General features: G+C 41.6%; 1 protein-coding gene across 1 annotated transcript; it reads right to left on the bottom strand.

Moving 5' to 3' along the window:
• Positions 1-1,191: 1,191 nt before the first annotated feature.
• LOC104063110 (opsin-VA) lies at positions 1,192-9,014 on the bottom strand. Its single transcript, XM_009565263.2, has 5 exons — positions 8,654-9,014; positions 6,939-7,149; positions 5,947-6,064; positions 4,200-4,439; positions 1,192-2,426 (listed from the first exon to the last, which is right to left on the bottom strand). The coding sequence occupies exons 1-5, from the start codon at positions 9,012-9,014 to the stop codon at positions 2,196-2,198; spliced, it is 1,161 nt and encodes a 386-aa protein (XP_009563558.2). The 3' UTR covers positions 1,192-2,195.
• Between the last annotated feature and the right edge of the window lie 10,401 nt (positions 9,015-19,415).

The following is a 19,415-nucleotide window of genomic DNA, read 5'->3' as shown; positions in this document are numbered from 1 at the left end:
GGGTCCCGAGCACGAATGGGTGGCAGAGCAGCCCATGCGAGCACCCCAAGGCTCAGGGCCATGCTGCTCATGCCTGTACCCCCACCACTGGCAGGGAGCTGCAGCCTTTGTCACTTCTTGAGCACGAGAATTGGAAAGAAGTCAGCCTTTGTGAGAGTTTCAGGGGTTGTTTTCCACTGTGTTACCTCTCCCTGGCCCACCAACAACCTCATCTGCAGAAGGAATGATTCTTGACTTCCAGTTGAGCAAGGTACTCTCTGGGACTAGGTTTGACCACAAGTATCTCAGGTAACCTGTCATTCCTTTTCAGGGCAATGTAGATTTTCAAACTGTAACTTAACAAAATAAGAAAAGAAGAAAAATCTGGTAGAAATAAAATGTCTTTATTCTGTGTAAAGAAATTGTAATATTTTGAAGTAAAACTGAATACTCGATGGTTCATTCCACATTACATTTCTATTGCTAAAGCCTGTGCAGTATGTTGCTAATGTAGCTTCTCTATGCCAGTATGGAGCAACATCTGTTTTGGCTGGTGCTGTATTAATGTCTGATCTAGAAATAATGGTTTTCCATACTAAAGCATTTAAATATAGTCATTCCTTATCTTTTCTTCTAAAATGCATTCAAGTATAGATTTTATATAGGATTCAAAATCTGATATGCCAGGTCTTAGCAACACTGCATACACCGTTCACCAAAGGCTGTTTAAAACAAAAGTCTGGCTTTATTAAACTCATGGCCTTTATTAAACTCATAGTTTGGTTTAACATGTGCACAACTGCTATTCTTCTACACCTAAAACTATTGCTGCATGTCATTGTGTGAATTAAATACATGAGATGGAATAGAGCCATGAAAAGCTAGAAACTTCTTTTTCACTGTTTACAGAAAGTATATTTATGTTGCTCTCCTTCTTCTGATATCAAAGGATTAATAAGAAGTTAATGATTTATGCCAGGATTGGTAACTCAGTTAAAAGAAGTAAGGATGTGACATAGGCAGAAACAGGAATTTGAGATCTGGAAGATCAGAGACACAACTGCTCCTGCGAGAACAGCAGTGTGGTGCCATTGGCTGCAGCGAGTTGCCTGCTGGGCTAGGATGGTGCCTCCAGAGAGGCACGTGCTAGCTCAGAAGTGAGAAAAGTGAAAATGTGTAAATGGAAATACCAACACCCAATATGCTCCAGCGCATACACAAACTCTGTATTCTTTAACCACGGATTTCTGGAAATTGTAATTGAAACAGAAGTCATAGTTGTCACCTGGAGCTACGTGGTCTCAAGAACATGATAGATCTTAGCTCTGCGCTTCGCAAGTATGTACAGGGAAAACCTTCCATCCCATAAACCCCAGCTTCACAACTCTGAGCTGTACTACTGATCCTTTCTCCAGCATTCCTGCCCAGTTGTACTGTCCTATACCCTACTAACTCCTCTTCTAAAGCTGAGTTAACAGAGTAGTTTAGTTGCAAGAGACCTACAATAAACATATAGTCTAAACTAATTTACTTCAAAAGCTGCCATGAGTACATAGGATTTTCTGGGAAAGAGGGGATGCAGAGAGAGGATATGATCAACTCTTGATAGGGCTTAATTAAATAAAATAGTGCTTGGGAGTCTGGATGCCTTGCCCAAGCTGCTAGAGATCTTAGTGGCCCAGATGAAGTTCTCACTAAGGACAAACCTAAGTGCAGAAGCCTCTGGCTTCCTCTGCTTTTATTAGTGAAAAATACTCAAACAAACCAAGGAAAGCACTCAGATCTTTTCTTCCCTGAATATCCACTGGCTGAAAGTGAGTCAGCTGTATGCGATATATGTTATTTATTTGTCCAGTAGCATGTTGAAACAGTGTGCCACTTCATGTTTTCATCCAGGAGCATTCAGCAGCATAAAACTCCTCCATCATTACTGTGTTAGGTGCCAGCATAGCGGCACTGGGCTCCGCTGTTATTTCTGGGAGCAAGTAGGCTGTGTATTGGGAAGAGGAATGCAGTGGAGGAAGGGACTCACCCTATGGCTGAGTGTTCGACTGCAACTGCAGAGCTAAGACACTCTTATATGCACTCAGGAGCCCAGAATCTCAAAAGCCAGTGTCCACAGAAGCCAAACGTCCTCACTGATAACACTTTTTGTATTCAGTGATGGTAACAAGGCAATATGCTGTAGCACTGCATCAACGATCATATCTGCCACGCTACACGGGATAGATTTTGTTTTCTGAAGCTGCCAATTGAGTGAAAGTATGGCAATTTCTGTGTTCATCTCCGGTTTTCCTCTTAGAAACGGTGCTACGTACTGCTATGGTGGACATCTCGCTGCCTCTTTTGTCCTGGGTTAGCATTGCTCTTTCAGAAGTTGGGTTCATGTTGGACTCTGCAGTTTCTATGGCACTGCAGCTGAACATCTGAATCAGACACTTCCTGAACTAGAAAGTCGGAAAAAAAGGAGATCAATCAAAACACATAAATATAAAATATTTCTATAAAGCAGATTGCATCTTAGCTAAAACTCTTGGAAATTCTCTCATGAGTCAGTTGGGAATAAAAAGAAATAGCCCCATAAGATATATATGCCTGTTCACAAAGAATTCTAACACTTAGAAATAATTACATTCTAAAAAGACCCAAACTGCCAGAAAATCTTATTCTCAAAAATAATTTTCCTCTTCTGCTTTTTACTAACCACATGTAATGGACAGAACTGATAATTTTTCTAGGCTTGTGTGTTGTTTTCATCTGCTAACAAACAGCTCTTCAAAGATGGTTTGTTTCCATGTTGTTCATATCCATGAGCAGGGTACGACCAGCGTACACCTCCCACGCATTGGGAGCTCAGAGTACTGTCCACAGGATGTGAGACAAACAAGAGCTCTCTCTACGGGACTGAATAAATCATAGAATCACAGAATCATAGAATAGTTTGGGTTGGAAGGGACCTTAAAGCCCATCCATTTCCAACCCCTCTGCCATGGGTAGGGACATATCCCATTAGATCAGGCTGCCCAAGGCCCATCCAACCTGGCCTGGAACGCCTCCAGGGATGGGGCAGCCACAGCTTTCCTGGGTAACCTGGACCAGTGTCTTACCACTCTCACGGTGAAGAAATTCTTCCTAATGTCCAGTCTAAATCTGCCCCTCTCCAGTTTACATCCATTGCCCATCATCCTAGCACTAGAGGTCTTTGTAAACAGAATGCATCCATCATGTCTTGTTGACAGTCACTTTCATATTTTAGTTCTTTTCACTTACTTATACTTTTTTGGATGCCACCACACTTGATAGGTCCATTCCCTGCATAAATCTACTGAAGTTTATTATCATGCCCGTTACGACAGTAAACACATATCACTTTGGTTCATTCCCTTGTCAGTTCTTCTCTGCATCCAATCATCTGCACCCATTCCAAAGAAGAAAGCTCCTGCTGCTGTCCTCCCTCTTCAGGTAGCCACAAATGCATCATTTCCCTCGACACAAATTCAAGCTATAGGAAACTTCCACCCCATCTCAAAATCAACTCAATGGTGTTGTATTCATAAAGACCTATAAAAGTGTACAGGGACAATGTTGAAAACAGGATTTTCATACAGAAAACTAACTGATGTTCACTAAAGTCTGCTCTTCCTTTATAATATCTAAACCTAACATTATTAATCTTTATATTTTGATAAGCACCGAAGCTTATGCTATCTTCCAACAGGTAGACATACAGTGATTTTTTTTCTTTTTTTCAGTTCTAACTGTGTGTTATTGTCATTCTGGTTAACTAACATGTCTGCAGGTTGAAGTAATAATAGAAAGCCTGGAGAAGAGGAGGCTGAGGGGAGACCTTATTACTCTCTACAACTACCTGAAAGGAGGTTGTGGAGAGGAGGGAGCTGAGCTCTTCTCCCAAGTGACAGAGGACAGGACAAGGGGGAATGGCCTGAAGCTGCACCAGGGGAGGGTCAGGTTGGATATCAGAAAAAAATTCTTCACAGAAAGAGTCATCGGGCACTGGAACAGCTGCCCAGGGAGGGGGTCGAGTCACCTTCCTTGGAGGTGTTTAAGGAACGGGTGGATGAAGTGCTTAGGGATATAGTTTAAGGGAGTGTTAGGAATGGTTGCACTCGATGATCCAGTGGGTCCTTTCCAACCTGGTGATTCTATGATTCTATGAAAATAAACTATGAATGTTAAAGAACCTTGAGAGCATACAGTACCTGTTTGTTCATAAAGACGTAAATAATTGGATTATAAACAGTAGCTGTTTTGGAAAAGAAGGCTGGAATTGCTGCCAGACGAGGATCCAGCTCAATGGAGGGGTGTGCAGTGACCAAGATGGAAAAGGCGGCGTATGGTGTCCAGCAGATTAGAAAAGCAATAATCATAACCACAACCATTCTAGTCACTTGTCTTTCAGGTTTCCTGGTAGATCCCAGCCTGCCTTGCGTATCTGACACCTGTAAAGAAAAGACAGAAGTTTCCAGGAAAAGAAACAAACAACAAGGCCTCTAATCACTGAAATTTAGTGAGCAGGCGGATAATCTACCGTACAAGAAGACCTACTCTTCTTCAGTATGACGGCACATAAGGATGTTGTTAGTGGACTACAGGGTATCAGTGTTCCTGCTGAGGGACACAACCGTAGTTTAGTTTGGGTTGGAAGGGACCTTAAAGATCATCCAGTTCCACCCCCCTGCCATGGGCAGGGACACCTCCCACTGGCTCAGGCTGCTCAAGGCCCATCCAACCTGGCCTGGAACACCTCCAGGGATGGGGCAGCCACGACTTCCCTGGGCAGCCTGGGACAGTGCCTCACCGCTCTCATGGTGAGGAAAGTATTCATGGTAAATCATTTGTGATGAGGCACCCCACAGGTGCCCTGGCGTTTCATGACTGTGCCTCCTGCCACGTCACAGAGCCGCAAGAGGAGTGTGAAACACACAACATACTGAGAAGTGTTATATCTTTTAATATTACTGCTATCCTTTCTGGATAATGGAGAGAGGAGTGAGAAAGCCTAGTGAAATGACACCACAGTGTCACACTGAAATCAACCTCTCCCCGTCAATTCACTTTCCCTCCCCTTTCTTTACCCTGGAGGAAATCAAGAAGAATCCATTTAGAGGAATCATGATGTCACATGGTCCAATCTGTGCTTTCTAATGAGAAAATAAAGTATTATTTTGCCTTTTCCTTCTGTTTTGTTTTTTGCTAGAGAAAATGACACTCAGAATAACTACAAGCATATGACTGTCCCAAACACTTCAAAAACAATTGTAAATTGAAGGAATGTACCACATTTATTCCTGAAGCAATAAGATAAGGCATCTTTGCCATAAAGAGAAATAACAATATTGTTCCAAAATATTGTGCAAAAAAAGTTTTCCTATTCTATTATCTTCCTTTTCACTTTTTTTTTTTTAAATGGAAATTGTCTCTCGGATCACGTCAACACAACCATTAAATAAAATTCAAAAACATTTCTCGAGTTTAAATGCTCCTTGACAATCTAATATTTTATTTACTGAAAAGCATCATACGGTTTACAAATGTTACATCTTATTCTGCATCTAAGTGTTATAGAGCCAGCTCTCTCAAAATTTACAAATGCAGTCATTTTAAGATAAATTTTTATTTACCTCATTTGAGTCCTAAGAAACATCACTGAATTGAAGTATAACTGCAAATAAACCAATACTGGGTCGTTCAGTTTATTTACGAGGCAGACATTCTTTCACTTGTATGATGTTTTGGCAAATTGCACACTGAAAAATAATTTCTAGCCGTAGCATGAATTTCTGTGTGTAAGGGTAGTTATATGACAAGGGATGATAATCGAGTGCATTTGGTGCCTGGAAATTTGATCTGCTCATGTCTGATCTTAATAGAAAATCAAACAGAAAAATGCCAAATGTTTGTATGCATACACTTCGTAAAAGTCTGCTCGTAAGTGCTTCTTCTTACCTTTCTTAGCTTCCGCATCAGTTTTCCATAGGATACCAAAATCACCAATAAAGGCACTACAAAACAGGTGATGAAGAATGCAATAATGTACGTATGGTCACGATAAGCTCCCGAGTACCTGCGTAAAACACAAAATACATCGTCTTCCTATTATTTTCTGGAAGTATTAATTTTGCTCTTCAAAGTTGTCACTGGTATTTTTGTCCACATTTTTATTCAAAGTGCCCCTATAGAACTTTAGTCCTATCAGCAGATGGAGCCCCAGGCCATCTCCCTGGCCATGGTCTACCAGAAAGCTGGGAGGGACTGTTTACAAAGTGATAGGATGAGGGGCAATGGGCATAAACTGGAGAGGGGCAGATTTAGACTGGACACAAGGAGGAATTTCTTCACCATGAGAGTGGTGAAGAAGTTGGCCCAGGTTGCCCAGGGAAGCTGTGGCTGCCCCATCCCTGGAGGTGTTCCAGGCCAGGTTGGATGGGCCTTGGGCAGCCTGAGCCAGTGGGAGGTGTCCCTGCCCATGGCAGGGGGGTTGGAACTGGATGATCTTTGAGGTCCCTTCCCACCCAAACTATTCTACTATGATCTAGCACAGGATTTCATGCCTGTAGCATCATAGGTATCGTAGGCACAGTGGGACAGTTCAGGTGGGAAGGAACGTGTAGTCCAACTTCCTGCTCTAAATGAAGTCAACTGTGGGGGCAGACCAGGTTGCTCAGGGCTTTGTCCAAGTCTTCTGAAAAATCTGTCTCTTCTCTTTGAATCCCAACAAAAAGCACAAATTATAGTGCAGTTATTTTTATTAGAGATGGAAGTTCCTTACATTAATTCTGTCCTTGGCAAATTTTGCTCAGTTTTGTTACAACTTTCTTTACATCTCTGCTGGCAGAGACACATATAATCTTTAAACCTTTCCTTGAAATTCCTGCTCCTGAGACATCTTGAGCTGCAAAGTTTCATTTCTTTACCATGTTCCCCACGAGTGGCCTTACCAGTTAGGCTCACAAGTAGTTCCAATCTTACTGGTGGTATAACTGCTCCAACCCATCGTTGGTGGAATGGTCCAAACGAAGGAAAAAGTCCACACAAAGACAATACCTAGGGCTGCATGCTTCCCCCTCAAGTGCATATTTCCCAGTGGACGGCAGATCACAATGTACCTCTCAAAAGCCAACAGAGCAAGAGACCAGAGAGCAACAATGCCTACAGTAAGAGAACACAGTCAGCATCAAAACCCGGGGAGACCACTGAAAATCATCAAACAGCATCCCACATCAGAGAATCACAGAATTGTTTAGGTTGAAAGGTATCTGTGGAGGCCACCTAGTTCAACACACCCCACACCCACTCAAGCACGGTCCATACAGCGGGTTTTCCAGGACCACGTCCAGCTGGGTTTTGAATATCTCCACAGATGGAGATTCCACATCACTCCAGGCAACCTGTTCCAGTATTTGACCAACCACCACATCAGGCGCCTTTTCCATCAACCCCAGCTGTGAAAGGATGTGCAATTTATCTGCATCATTCTAATATTTATTATGAGCACAAGATTTTCACATTTGTCTAGTTTGTGAGTCTCAGTATGACTACAAAACCAAGCAGTTATTCTTCTTTTTTTTTAATTTGGTTCTACTCAGAAAAGCTGCAAATTACCTGTAGCTTCCAAATCAACAAGTTAAGATATAACTTTAAAATGGTATCTTTGCAAGAAATGTCATATTTCAGATTGTCATAAAACCCACAGCATCAATTCATCAGTTTAGTAGGTACATATCACCTGGCTGGCCACTAAAATCTTGAAATAGCCTGACATTTCTCCACGGGACGTGGTTTACATGCCACAAACTGATTTAGTAGATCTGTCCCTCACCAACATTTATTCCCTGTAGTTTAACCAGGCTGAGAGCAACTGTGGGACTCCTCTTCAGGCTGAGGATGAGCACTGCGTTGGATTTAGAGCAGTGACAGTGTTAGGAAGCTGTTTTAACCCTGCAGCTTCAGAAAGAGCAACACAGAGGCAGAAGTGCATGTCTATCTCAAGTAAGGACATGTCCCGTCTTAAGCAAATTTCCCATTTATTCTGCAGAGATGTATTTCCACAGGGAACTCAGTGGTGAGGATTTTCCCTTTTAGAGTACTTCTAACACTTTTTGTGTAGTTAGCAAAACAAAGTCGAGAAAAAGAATCACAAAAAGCTGTAGGTGAGAGGGGCGACTGTTACAGGGATGTCATAGGTCCTTAAAACCACCGGAGCAGAGCTAACATCACATGTTTCTGTGCCCTGATGTTTTCCACAGTTTAAGAGCAACCTTTCACTCTTTGTTTTCTCTCTTATTTATGCACAGATGCACACACTTAAATACAAACCTTGAAAATAGTTACACATAGCGAAAATTTATCTGACATTGTTTTACCAAAAAAACCCTCCAATGCTGTTATTATCAAGCTTTTTCTCATTATATTAAACATATTTAATGTTTAATATAATATACATACAGTAAGCACTGATATATGACAGAGACAGTGATAGAAGTTAGTCACCCACAGGTGAGATCCACAAGAGAATATACGGAACTGTGGAAAGAGTCAGTGAGTTCAGAGGCATGCAAAGTCAGTGACTGGAGAAGCTGCAGCATAGCTCGTGGAATACATTGAGGAAAGTTGAAGGAAAAGAACATACAACTACAAAGAAAATCAGGCTTACCGAAAAATGTGACGGCAAATCCTTCCAGTACACAAGCCCAGTATCCCATATAAAAATAACCTTTTAGGTTGGTTAAAAAGCTGATGATGCCACCAATCAGTGAGACCAGGAAATCAGCCACAGACAAATTTACTATAACGTAATTGACAGGTTGTCTCAACTGCTTGAACTTAAAAGTTACCAGGATTACAGCCAGGTTCTCCGCAAGCGACAAAGATGTCACCACCAACATTACTGCTGCCAGAAGCCTGAAGTTCCAGGGCTGGATGGAATCCAAGGGACGACGGAAGGGATCCCACCTGGTAGGACCAGAGGAGTTGGACAGCAGAGACTCATTTTCAGGTGCTTTGAATGCATCCATTTTTTTTTATCTCTCGCTAGCAAAAATAATATTATATAATACCGGAGTTCCTAATCTGCCAATGATATTCAGCCTTAAAAGGAGGAATTTGCCATCTCCAACAGAAATGCGAACAAGCTCTCCATGCTTCTGCTTTCCAGCGGTAGTCCAGGAAATAAAGTTTTGGTGAGAGGAAAGTTTAGTGCTGTGCAAGGAATGTGGAGAGAGGGATGAGCAAGAAAATCTCTCAGAGGAACTTCTGCCCCTCTCTGCCAGTAATCTCCTGCTGCAGCTGGGTCTTTATCTGTTATCGAACCAACTACAGAAGCTGCAGGTTCCTTCCTTCTGCAGCAGCCAACAGCAGTGCCGAAACAGCCTCAGATCATCCCTACTCTGTGGGGGGAAAAAAAAGAAGCATTTGCTCAGATGCTTCCCCGACATTAGCACTGTAAAAATGAAGCTTTCCTTTTGTGAGGAATAGTGAGGGTGGAGTGATCTCCCCCAAGTCCTGGGGAGCTCAGCAAGGAGGGGGGCTCCCATCTCTCTCGCTGGCTTGAAAGAGGACAGCCCTGCCAACATTAACACTGGGCAACCCCAGCGGCTGTGAACCGGGCACAGACTGCACCACGAAGCCCTACGGCCTCGGAACTGAAGCTCCACGTTCAATGTGTTCTGTGTTATTCAGTGAAATTTCACTTTCTATCAGCGTCAGAGGAGGTGTTAGCCCTGATGAAGGCACAATGGTTGTTTACTGCAGCTTTAACACTGAAAACTCAAAGGCGCAGAGAAATATTTTAAAGAATGCTTGGAAATATGTGAAAGAAGGAAAATCATTAGAGCATGACAACAGACAGCAGGAACAGTCCCTGCCCACGGCAGGGGGGTTGGAACTGGATGATCTTTAAGGTCCCTTCCCACCCAAACTATTCTATGATTCTATGAAAAGTAATAGACAGTCATATATTTCTCATAAAAATGACTGGATGTATCTGAATGCTTTAATAATCATTAGCAGTTAGAGTTACTTGCATTCGTTTCCCAAGATGAGTAGCTCAGTCATCTCTGCACCCTACTGAGACACAACATTGTGACGGATACTCGGCTCCAAAGGGCCACCAGTAATTATTCCACAGATTAAACCCCAAGAATACAGAAATAATTCATCTGTGTTATGAGATAATTCTTGGGGACTGTAATTGTTAATCAGAGCCTCAGAGTATTAACCAGAGTCAAAAATGCAAAAGCAATCCACTCGCCATCTCAGAGAGTTCACACTTTGGACGCAACACCACATACAACGCAGGAATAAACAAACAGGAGTGGAGGGAGAGTGAAAATGAGTAACTCTACCTGTCCATACACTCCCTGCAGCTTATATTTGCTTTGGTTTGTACACGAAACACTTGGTTGATGCAGCCTAATATCTTTTGGCATGCAGGAATGGAATGAAAAAGGGTTTCTGGACACCGGCAGAAAGAGTTATGCATCAGAAAATTTCAGAATATTTTGAACTATAAAAAGGATGAACTCCTGCCTACCATAACCAAAATAACGAAGGTATTTTTAAATGGTTAGTATATACTCCACTGAATAGGAGAGAGACAGTGCTTAAGCAGATCAGATCTAGTAACGAAAAATAGCCACAGAAATAATACTTACTAAATAGGAGCATTAACAAATTCCAAGCGCCAAAAATAAAAGAAGGATCAACACACAGCACCATTAAGTGCCTCCAGCCAGTCTTTATAAGGCACCATTCAGAATAGTTCCACTGCAAAGATTCAGACCACAAAATCAAGTTTGAGTATTACGTTGTTTGGAATCATACATTATTTAAAATTCTTGTGGGTGTCAGAACGAAATTAGAACTCTGAATTTAGCATACAACAGAGAAGTTAGTATCTGGACTTCTCTAAGGTACAAATCTATTGACTCTACACTAACAGCCCTTTAAAGAATGGATAATTATTGTTTCCAGCAATTTTGTCGTTGTTTTATGCTGTCACGTTGTTGAAGCTGTTTGTATGACTCACGACTTTGGTTCCAGTTTAACCAAAAGCTTTTTTCTTTATCTTGTGCTCCTTTTTTGTTTAGAATCCTTTAAGAATCTTCCTACTGTCTCGGTTCTCTGTTTGGCTTGTCTTGTTTTTCTTCTTCAACAGGTCTACTTTGTCACTGAAAGTGATTCTCTGCTACATGGTCTCTTGTTACAACCTTCAGTGGTTGCACTTCTTCCAGCATCACCGGATCACACTTGCTACTTTGCCCCATATCTGCTACCCCTCATCCACCACAGGCTTTTGATTTTAGTTTTGTCCAAATAATGCATGGAACTTTTTTTTGGCAATTTTATTGTGAGATTTTTTTTTCAGAAATCAGTATCAGACAAATTTAGAAAGATGAAGTATTGCCTTAAGGAGAACACAGAGCATCCCAGGTCTGTAACCTCCATTTAAAGACACATCTGTTCTCCAGCATTACATTACAAGATCTTTAGCTCCTTTTATTTTCCACTAATGCCAAATTCTGTTTCTTGGACTTCTACGTACTGAAAGTTTGTTGATAAATTTGGAGAACGCTCAAAACACATCTGATCTACTGCAGCCTGCATTTTCTTGGCTAGAAGTGAAGCACGACTTGCCTCCTTAGCAAAGGTGTTCCTGACTAACACTCCACATGAAGAGGTAAGTTGCTAGAAGATAAAAGAGCCTCAGGATATGGTTAAACTGCTGCTGCTTGGAGCAGGGAACATACGGTCAGTGGGGTGAAGTGGATGTGTAACTAATAGCACTTGTGTGATATGCCTCCAGTAATTCCAGCTGTAAAAGAAAGTCAGGGTGACAAGTCCTGTGTCGAGATCAGATCTGATGCTCTAATTTTATGTGGCAGTTAGTGAATTAGCCCTGAATTTGCCATTCCTACAAGACAGGGAAATGAGCTATAAAGTCAGAGTGATATTTCAAGTGATGCACTTAAATTGGTTCTCTCTTTTGAGCATGTGATAGACAATCCCAGGGTGCTGCAGTCTAATGACAACAGTGGCCTTCACCCCTCAAAGTGATCGCAGAAGATTTACTTTGTCCCCAAGAAGGATTCAGTTTAGTCACATTTAATTAGAGCAAACATCATTTTCTGCTGTACCAATGTTTTGTGGGAACCTGATGGGAAGGATCCCATTTGTGGCACAACGAAACTGTCTGCTGTGTTGTCCATGAGTGCCCATCTCGGCGCCTGACCCCGTCACCCTATAAGGTGACCTCTATTTTGAAAAAAAAACCCAAAATCTAAACAAGGATTCAGGCACTCATCATTTCTGTGAGCAAATGGTGCTGAGCCCGTGCACCCACTGACTGCTTCCACCACATATTAGTACCTCATTCCTTGAGAGCATCTCGCCTCTGGACCGAGAACTGGGGTGACCCTGGTATTTCTCCTTTCCTAGATATTTCAGGGTGTTAAATCACACTGAATTTAGGAGGCTTGGCCTGAGTCTCTCTGCGGGAAGTTGTGTTCGCACGTGCCCAAATCAGCGCATCAGCACAAGGGAGCTGCCTTCCAGTCCTGCCAATGGGAAATTGGGTGGTGGCTACAAAAGAAAGACAGCAAAAGCTGGTGAAAGGCAGCAGGAAAGAACAAGGAGCGCCACAGGCAGGTGCAGAGTATGGACCTTTGAGAGACGATGCTCCCTGGGCTGGGTGGGCAGGGAGAGGCGTCAGGCACAGAGAAGGGGGAAAGGGTCGATGAGAAGCTTGAGTGGAAATCATGTTTCACAGCAGAGGAAAATTTCAGACGTGTCAGGTAGGAATCAGCCTTCCCAATTCTGAGTGGTGTATCTTTGTTTTAAAAAAAAGATATTAAAAAAAGAGCAAGTGAGGACTATGAATGACTTTGGAATTAAGTGTATTTATATTTATCTCTCAATGTCCTCTCTTTGATAATGCCATTCCAATCACATATCTCTAAAAGGAGCATATGAACATATTTCACTACAAGATTTTTAAAATAACATATAGAAAGGCCATGTGTTGTTCTACTTTCAGTAGAGGAGAAGCTGAAGAGAACGCAGGAGCATTTAGTTTAAATTAGAAAGGAAGCAGAAATTATGGTGTTTTACGCATAGACACTATTACAAGTCACGTTAGAAATCTAGAAACTGCAGCTCTGGGATCACCTAAGCAAATAGGCATTTTCTGAGTCCAATTAATCACAGAAACACCCTCTGGAGAGCTCCAGTCCAGCCCCTCACCCAAGCAGGAGCACCCACAGCAGGTTGGTAAGCATCCTGTCCTGTCAGGTTTTGCATCTCTCCAGGGACGGAGACTCCACAGTCTCTCAGGGCAACCTATCCCGCGCTTGACAACCCTTGCTGTGAAGATTTTGCTTCTTATTTCATTTTTTTTTTAATCTAAAAGTTAGATACTGCTTCACAATAATTGTAAGAGTTATAAATCCAGTTTATTAGAGGGCTAAGTTTAACCCTTTTCTGTCTGGGGAAGTTCAAGGAAAGCACTTGTGAAACCTAACAGCAGACTTTACCCGAGAAACCTGTCACAGGACTGCAGTGTTTGATCTCATTTGCCTATCTCTCAACATGGGCCCACGTTCTTTTAGAATCTGCTGAAGCTCGAGTGTAGGAAATGGGGTTTCTATTCAATGAAACTTCTAGAAAGTTACAGATATTCTCCTCCTGCTGCTTGACCAAACTGAGACCACTCAGAGTGTTACATCAGAAGTGGGAGCAGAGGAGTGAGTTGTTGCTCCTGTGCAGTGCCACGTTATAATGATATTGTGAGGTCCCTTCATATAACCCATTCCAAAGCCTCTACAGGAGCGTACTTCATCTAGAAAACAACTTGAACACCCAAGAGCCAATGCAAAAAATCATCAGTAAAGTGGGCTTTTCCAGCTGATTGGGTTGTGTTCCTGAAGCATTTGTTCCTAGGTGGTCATTTTGCAAGTGTCTCTGTATAAAGACTTCTCCAGATGTTGGCACCTGTCTTCTTAAACTGGTTTCCTCCATCCATTTCTTTTTCATTTTCAGCTTCAGTTTTATTTTCTCACAGTTACAGAAAGCCAACAATTACACATTTGAAGTCTCTTCTCAGAAAACACTGAACTACCATAATGGAAAAACATTGTCCTTGCCCTTTTGAGTGACTCGGAGGAATTATTTTGCTCTCTTGCTCATTAAAAGAACGGGAGTGGAGAGTTCCTTTTGTCAAAAGATAAAAGCTGTGTACAAAAGAGGCGTTCTACACTGGGAAAGATACCAGCATAGTTGCAGGAATTTCAGTAACCAGCAATATATAACAAAGCTGGTAGCTAAACAAAACATGGTCTATTAACTATGAATAAGAAACTAATTCAAATCCAAAAAAAAAAAAAAAGCATATACTGAGCATTAGAAAAGGAATCATTTAGTTCACAAACTGTATTTACCTAAGACCTTTTAACAATATCTTGCAGTTTGGGCCCTCATCTGAGCAGGTGAGACGTTGTTTAATTTATGATAGCACAGTGCTTTGCATAGCACGGCTAAACCAAGTTCCTTGGGCATTACAGAAAGGCGGGTAAATAAAAGGAGATGATTTCATACTTCATACTTTTACTGACTCTGAGTGAAATTATTTTGCTGTCACTATGAAAGTTTTTCCAAGGAATTCTGGGGATTTCACCCACTTGCTTTCACATGTTACTAATCTGTTAACACTCCAGTAACAGAAATCATTCTTTTAACAATAAGCAATAAAGTCAATAGATGTTGAAAGAGCTGGCTGTGTCATTACAATGAGCAAAAGAACACTTCAATAGCTTGGTTTTCTTTAGAGTTTGCATATTCCCCAAAAGAATTTTTATACAGTAAATTCACTTGGTGGTTTAAAGTAAAAAAAACTTTTCACATGATATTATTTAAGAGGATTTTTCTGTTATGAAATCCTCATTCCAAAGAAAGAAGACTTAATTGTGCAAGAAATCCTACTATTTTGAGGGAGGTCATGTCCATGAGAATCTTCACCACTATTATTAAATAACCATGAGCATCTTTACCATTAATAAGCATTATTTTTGTAAGTTTGTTATTAGATAGATGGAATGTATTTTGTCTATTTTGCAGTCCATTGAGATAGTATACAGCATTTGCCTTGGACTCGGTATGTGATTGAGACCAAACCTTTGAAGAAATTAAGGTCAGAGCGCAATTTGCAGCTTTGCATTTGTCATCATAGTTATACTTACTTTAGAGACGACAAAGAAATTTATATCTTGTCCATGACTACTTTCATCACAGCCTAAAAGTCAATATTTGAATAGCTTCTCACCATTGTCTGAAGAGTAAGTGGTTTTTGAGACTGTCAGAAAAGCTTTTCTGCAGTCACTGGGATGACCAGCCTCTGGATGGAGAAGATGCATCCAGGCTCAAACAGGAGAAAGGTGTTTGGGGCCAGTCTTGGTTGGGAATTAGGAGACTGTGGAGGGTAGAAGTGGTATCAAACTGAGAACCTCCTCCAAAAATTAACCTGTCCTTCTTATGTCCTTCAGAGAGCTTGAACTGTCCCTGCCCTGAACAATTAAACTAACAACAGCAAGAGAATGCCTCTATACACAAATAAAGCAAAACAAATATAAAGAAATGCCTCTCAATTTCTCCTATAATCATCACAAACTCTTTCTACAACATTGAATTCTAAACATAGTTTGTATAGCAAAGCCCAGGTCTTACCATGCTTAGACCTCAAACAGCAGCAGGTCCCAAGGTGACTTCTGCTCTTCTTGCAGCAGAGAAGCAACATTTTCTCTCTCTACAGCAGCACACTCCTCCTGAAAGATGACAGACAAATTCACTTCCTTTTGTTAGTACTTATTCACGGAAAACAATAAAAGAACGTGGTTTTAAAATTAGTTTCATAAAGATTTATTTGAAAACTGTGGTCAGTTCCACATTACACAAAGACCTAGCAGACAAACCCCTGCAGGCTCAGGTGTGCTTAGCTCTCAAGCTCTTTGATCAGTTTGGTGCCCAACAGAAACTACGTAAAAGCCCCAGAAACAACCCAAAACCCTAATATAGAGTCATGGAATTATAGAAACGTAGAATAGTTTGGGTTGGAAGGGACCTTAAAGATCATCTAGTTCCAACCTCCCTGCCATATCTTCTGTTCATTCACATAACTTGACTTTTTCAACACTTAAACTCTTTTATGGCAAAGTCCACGTGAACCATGATCTGTTCTATTTGCCAAAGTAAACAGAGATGTACAGGGTCCGTACAGACATTTTAACAGTCTCATTGCAGCTGTGGACCTGAGGAAAGCAAGCAAGAAGTCTCAAAATGATGGTGGCATTCACAGCCTCAGCATGCACCAGGCTAGCATCAGCCCTGGGAAGTCAAATTGGGTTTAGTTCCTTTAGAAATGGGCCTATACCACAATATTTGAATCCAAGTCCATATATTGCCAACAGTTGAAGTTCTTTGAGTGAAGCGTGTTTGTTAAAATCCCTCTCTGCTGCCCATATTTAAAGCTACTCCCCAATAAAACTGAGCCAAGACTAAATCTTGGATCCAGGATGCCAAGTACTTTTGGCTGCAGTTCAGAAATTCGTAGCTTGTGGTGAGCACGTGACCTATTTGGTGGTCATTATTTTATTTCTTTATTACTTGTCCTTTTGTAGGTATCAGAATTTGAATCATAAGTGTATGCTGCCCTAAAAAAAAGGACTCAATATTTGGAACAGGGTTTGTGCAAGTGTCACAAACACATCTGTCCACGTAGATAATCTCTATACTTTCTAAGAGCGGGAAAGTCTTGTTCTTGCCGCTGGCTGAGAAAAGCCTGCAACCTGTGCTGTGCCCCAAACCACGTCTCATCTTCCTGCCCTGATCTATTCCAAATCATGTTACCAACAAGCTAACAAACAGGAATATGGACATTTCCACGTTGGTGCTCAAGTCTGTGCCCTCGCACATGTGCCTGAGTAATATGGATGTAGCCTTGCGTGGTGACAGTCAATCAACAGTACTTTAATGGTTATAAGTTCCAAGGCCCAGGATGCACGTATGAGAATAACAACGAGCCACTCTCCTCACGCTCATCTGCACGCTTGCTTGCTCACATGTCCCAATGAATCTCCCACCCAAACAGCCACTGCCAACGTTCTTGCACCAGGATGGGATAGACCAGGCCAGTGCTCACGGCTGCTCAGGGCTGTGCCGAAGTCAACAAGCAGGATTCCACCTTTTAACTCTGTGCCAAACCTCAGAGACATGGGCCACCGTGCACATTGAAGTAAGTGCACATGGTTCATGATGCTGACTTCTTCCACAGAGCAATGTGCTAGCGGGTCCTGAAGACAGCTAGAAGAAAGGGAGAGGAGTCCTGAGTGCACGAATGCTTGGCGCAGATAGATGCCAAACTCCTACCAAAACTTCAAAATCAACTCTTTGTTACCTGCAGTCCTAGCTGGAAGTACGGTACTGAGATAAGGGAAACATTATTTATATACTTGCCTTTTCTGAAAACAGAGACTATTGTGAAGCAACGTGCGCATCATTGGCTTACACATTTGGTTACACCTGTTTGTTTAGCTTAGACGTTCACAACCAGCTTTGGATGAGAAATAGTGGTCATCTCTCACTTTCTACTTAAAAACTGAATTGGAACATTTCTGATCTAGTGGGACTTGTCCCTGGGGGTTGGAATTAGATGATCTTTAAGCTCCCTTCCAACCCTAACTATTCTATGATTCTACCATTAGTGGGCTCTGGATTCAGGTCTGAGCCTTACCATTGCCTCCAGTTCCTCAGGTAGTTTTTCCAAAGCAACTCTCTGATGAAATAAAATCAGTAAAAGCCACTATCCAACCAATGGTATCTCATTAGCGTGATATAAATCAGACATAGCACGACCTTGCCTTCTACTCAGATTTATTTATACTTGTTTGGGGCCAAGTCTGTTATTCGCTCATGACTAAATTTCATCATACAAGATTAATGGAGTTATAAGCTTTAGCACCTACCCCAGAGATTCCAGAGGAAGAAGGAAAAATCACTAAATTCCCATCTGGCATTTGACAAACCATCACACGTACATACCTTTCTGCCATGGAGCATCTTTAGTTGTGGGTGTCTTACAGGATTTGTCCTCAAGAACAAGAAGTTCCTTACATTTCTGTAGGTTTCTTTTACAATGTAAACATAACTTGTAATTTCTCTCACCGAAATTGTTTTTAAAGTTTCTTTTCATGGACAAAATGCTAATGAAACTTCACGTAAGAGGCCAGATAAAAGGTCTTAAAAAAGTAATCCCTTGTTAGGAAGGAATTTCAGAGGAAACACAGGAGAGCAGAGGAAACATTTGCAGAAGCCCCTGCAGAATAAAACGTCGAAATAGTTAGGCCTCCACTCAAGTCCCATGAAGGTCAACAGAAGCCTTTCACTGTCACTGACACTGTAAATCCTGGGCATAAGGAACTGATGGGAATTTCGTTCTCCTTTGTCCTTCAGATTTAATGTATAATTAGGAAAAATACGCCACCACATCTCTCCATTTCAGGCCTTTAACAGTAGAAAAGCTTGATTAAAAGTGCTCAGCACTAGTTAATTTTCAAGCATGAAAAAAATCTCTTTAATTTTATGCTTATTCCCATTGCAGACGAATAAAATTACCACAAAATGCTCTAAGCAAATTATATCATAATGTTTTGAATACATTTAGTGTCATAAATAATTTTAAACAAAGTCTTCCCTTAGCAATGTCGTCTTACAAGCTGCAATGAAAAATGATCATGAGAGCTTTTCAAAATGAGTTATGCATGCATTGACTGAAAAAAAAAAAACCCTGCTCTCTGATGAAGTACAGCTGAGCCACTCATTTCATTGTGTCAAAGTTTCTCTCAGAAACAACTCTCATGGAACTCTTTTATACTAAAAAAAAAAAATACACATGTGGTGATGCAAAACACTGAGACTCCTCCAGGATGTGACGCGCTCACTCAGCTCTGGTGCAGACGATCTTAACAACATTCAATACCTTTTTGGACCTGGTCGGAGTGACTCTGGGCTTCTCAGCAGCAGAGGCTTAATTGAGTTCTGTCATCCTCAGAATGGACACAAATTTGTGTCCTTGTCCTTTCCAAGGACTAATGGTCTTCCCACATCCAGCAGAAAACCTGTTTCCCAGATGGGAAGAAGGACAAACGTCCTTCCTACTACTTCCTCCCCTCTGACTGCATCCCCTATGCTTTCCACAAAGGATCGAGGCAACCGGCGGTGGTCCAGCAGCCAGGGAACTGATGCCCTGCTGGGTTGCCAGCCCCACTCCAGCGTGCTCACCCCAGAGAGCACAAAGATGCTGACACACGTGCCCCAGTCAGTCCTTATATTTTGGTGCCATCGCTGTAGGAAGCAGAATATCAGGCTTATCT

The sequence above is a fragment of the Cuculus canorus genome, chromosome 7 (genome assembly GCF_017976375.1).
Source record: "Cuculus canorus isolate bCucCan1 chromosome 7, bCucCan1.pri, whole genome shotgun sequence".
In the NCBI taxonomy this organism is placed as follows: Eukaryota; Metazoa; Chordata; class Aves; order Cuculiformes; family Cuculidae; genus Cuculus; species Cuculus canorus.
The sequence above is the reverse complement of the archived record's forward strand: the minus strand, read 5'-3'. Positions and strand labels throughout refer to the sequence as shown.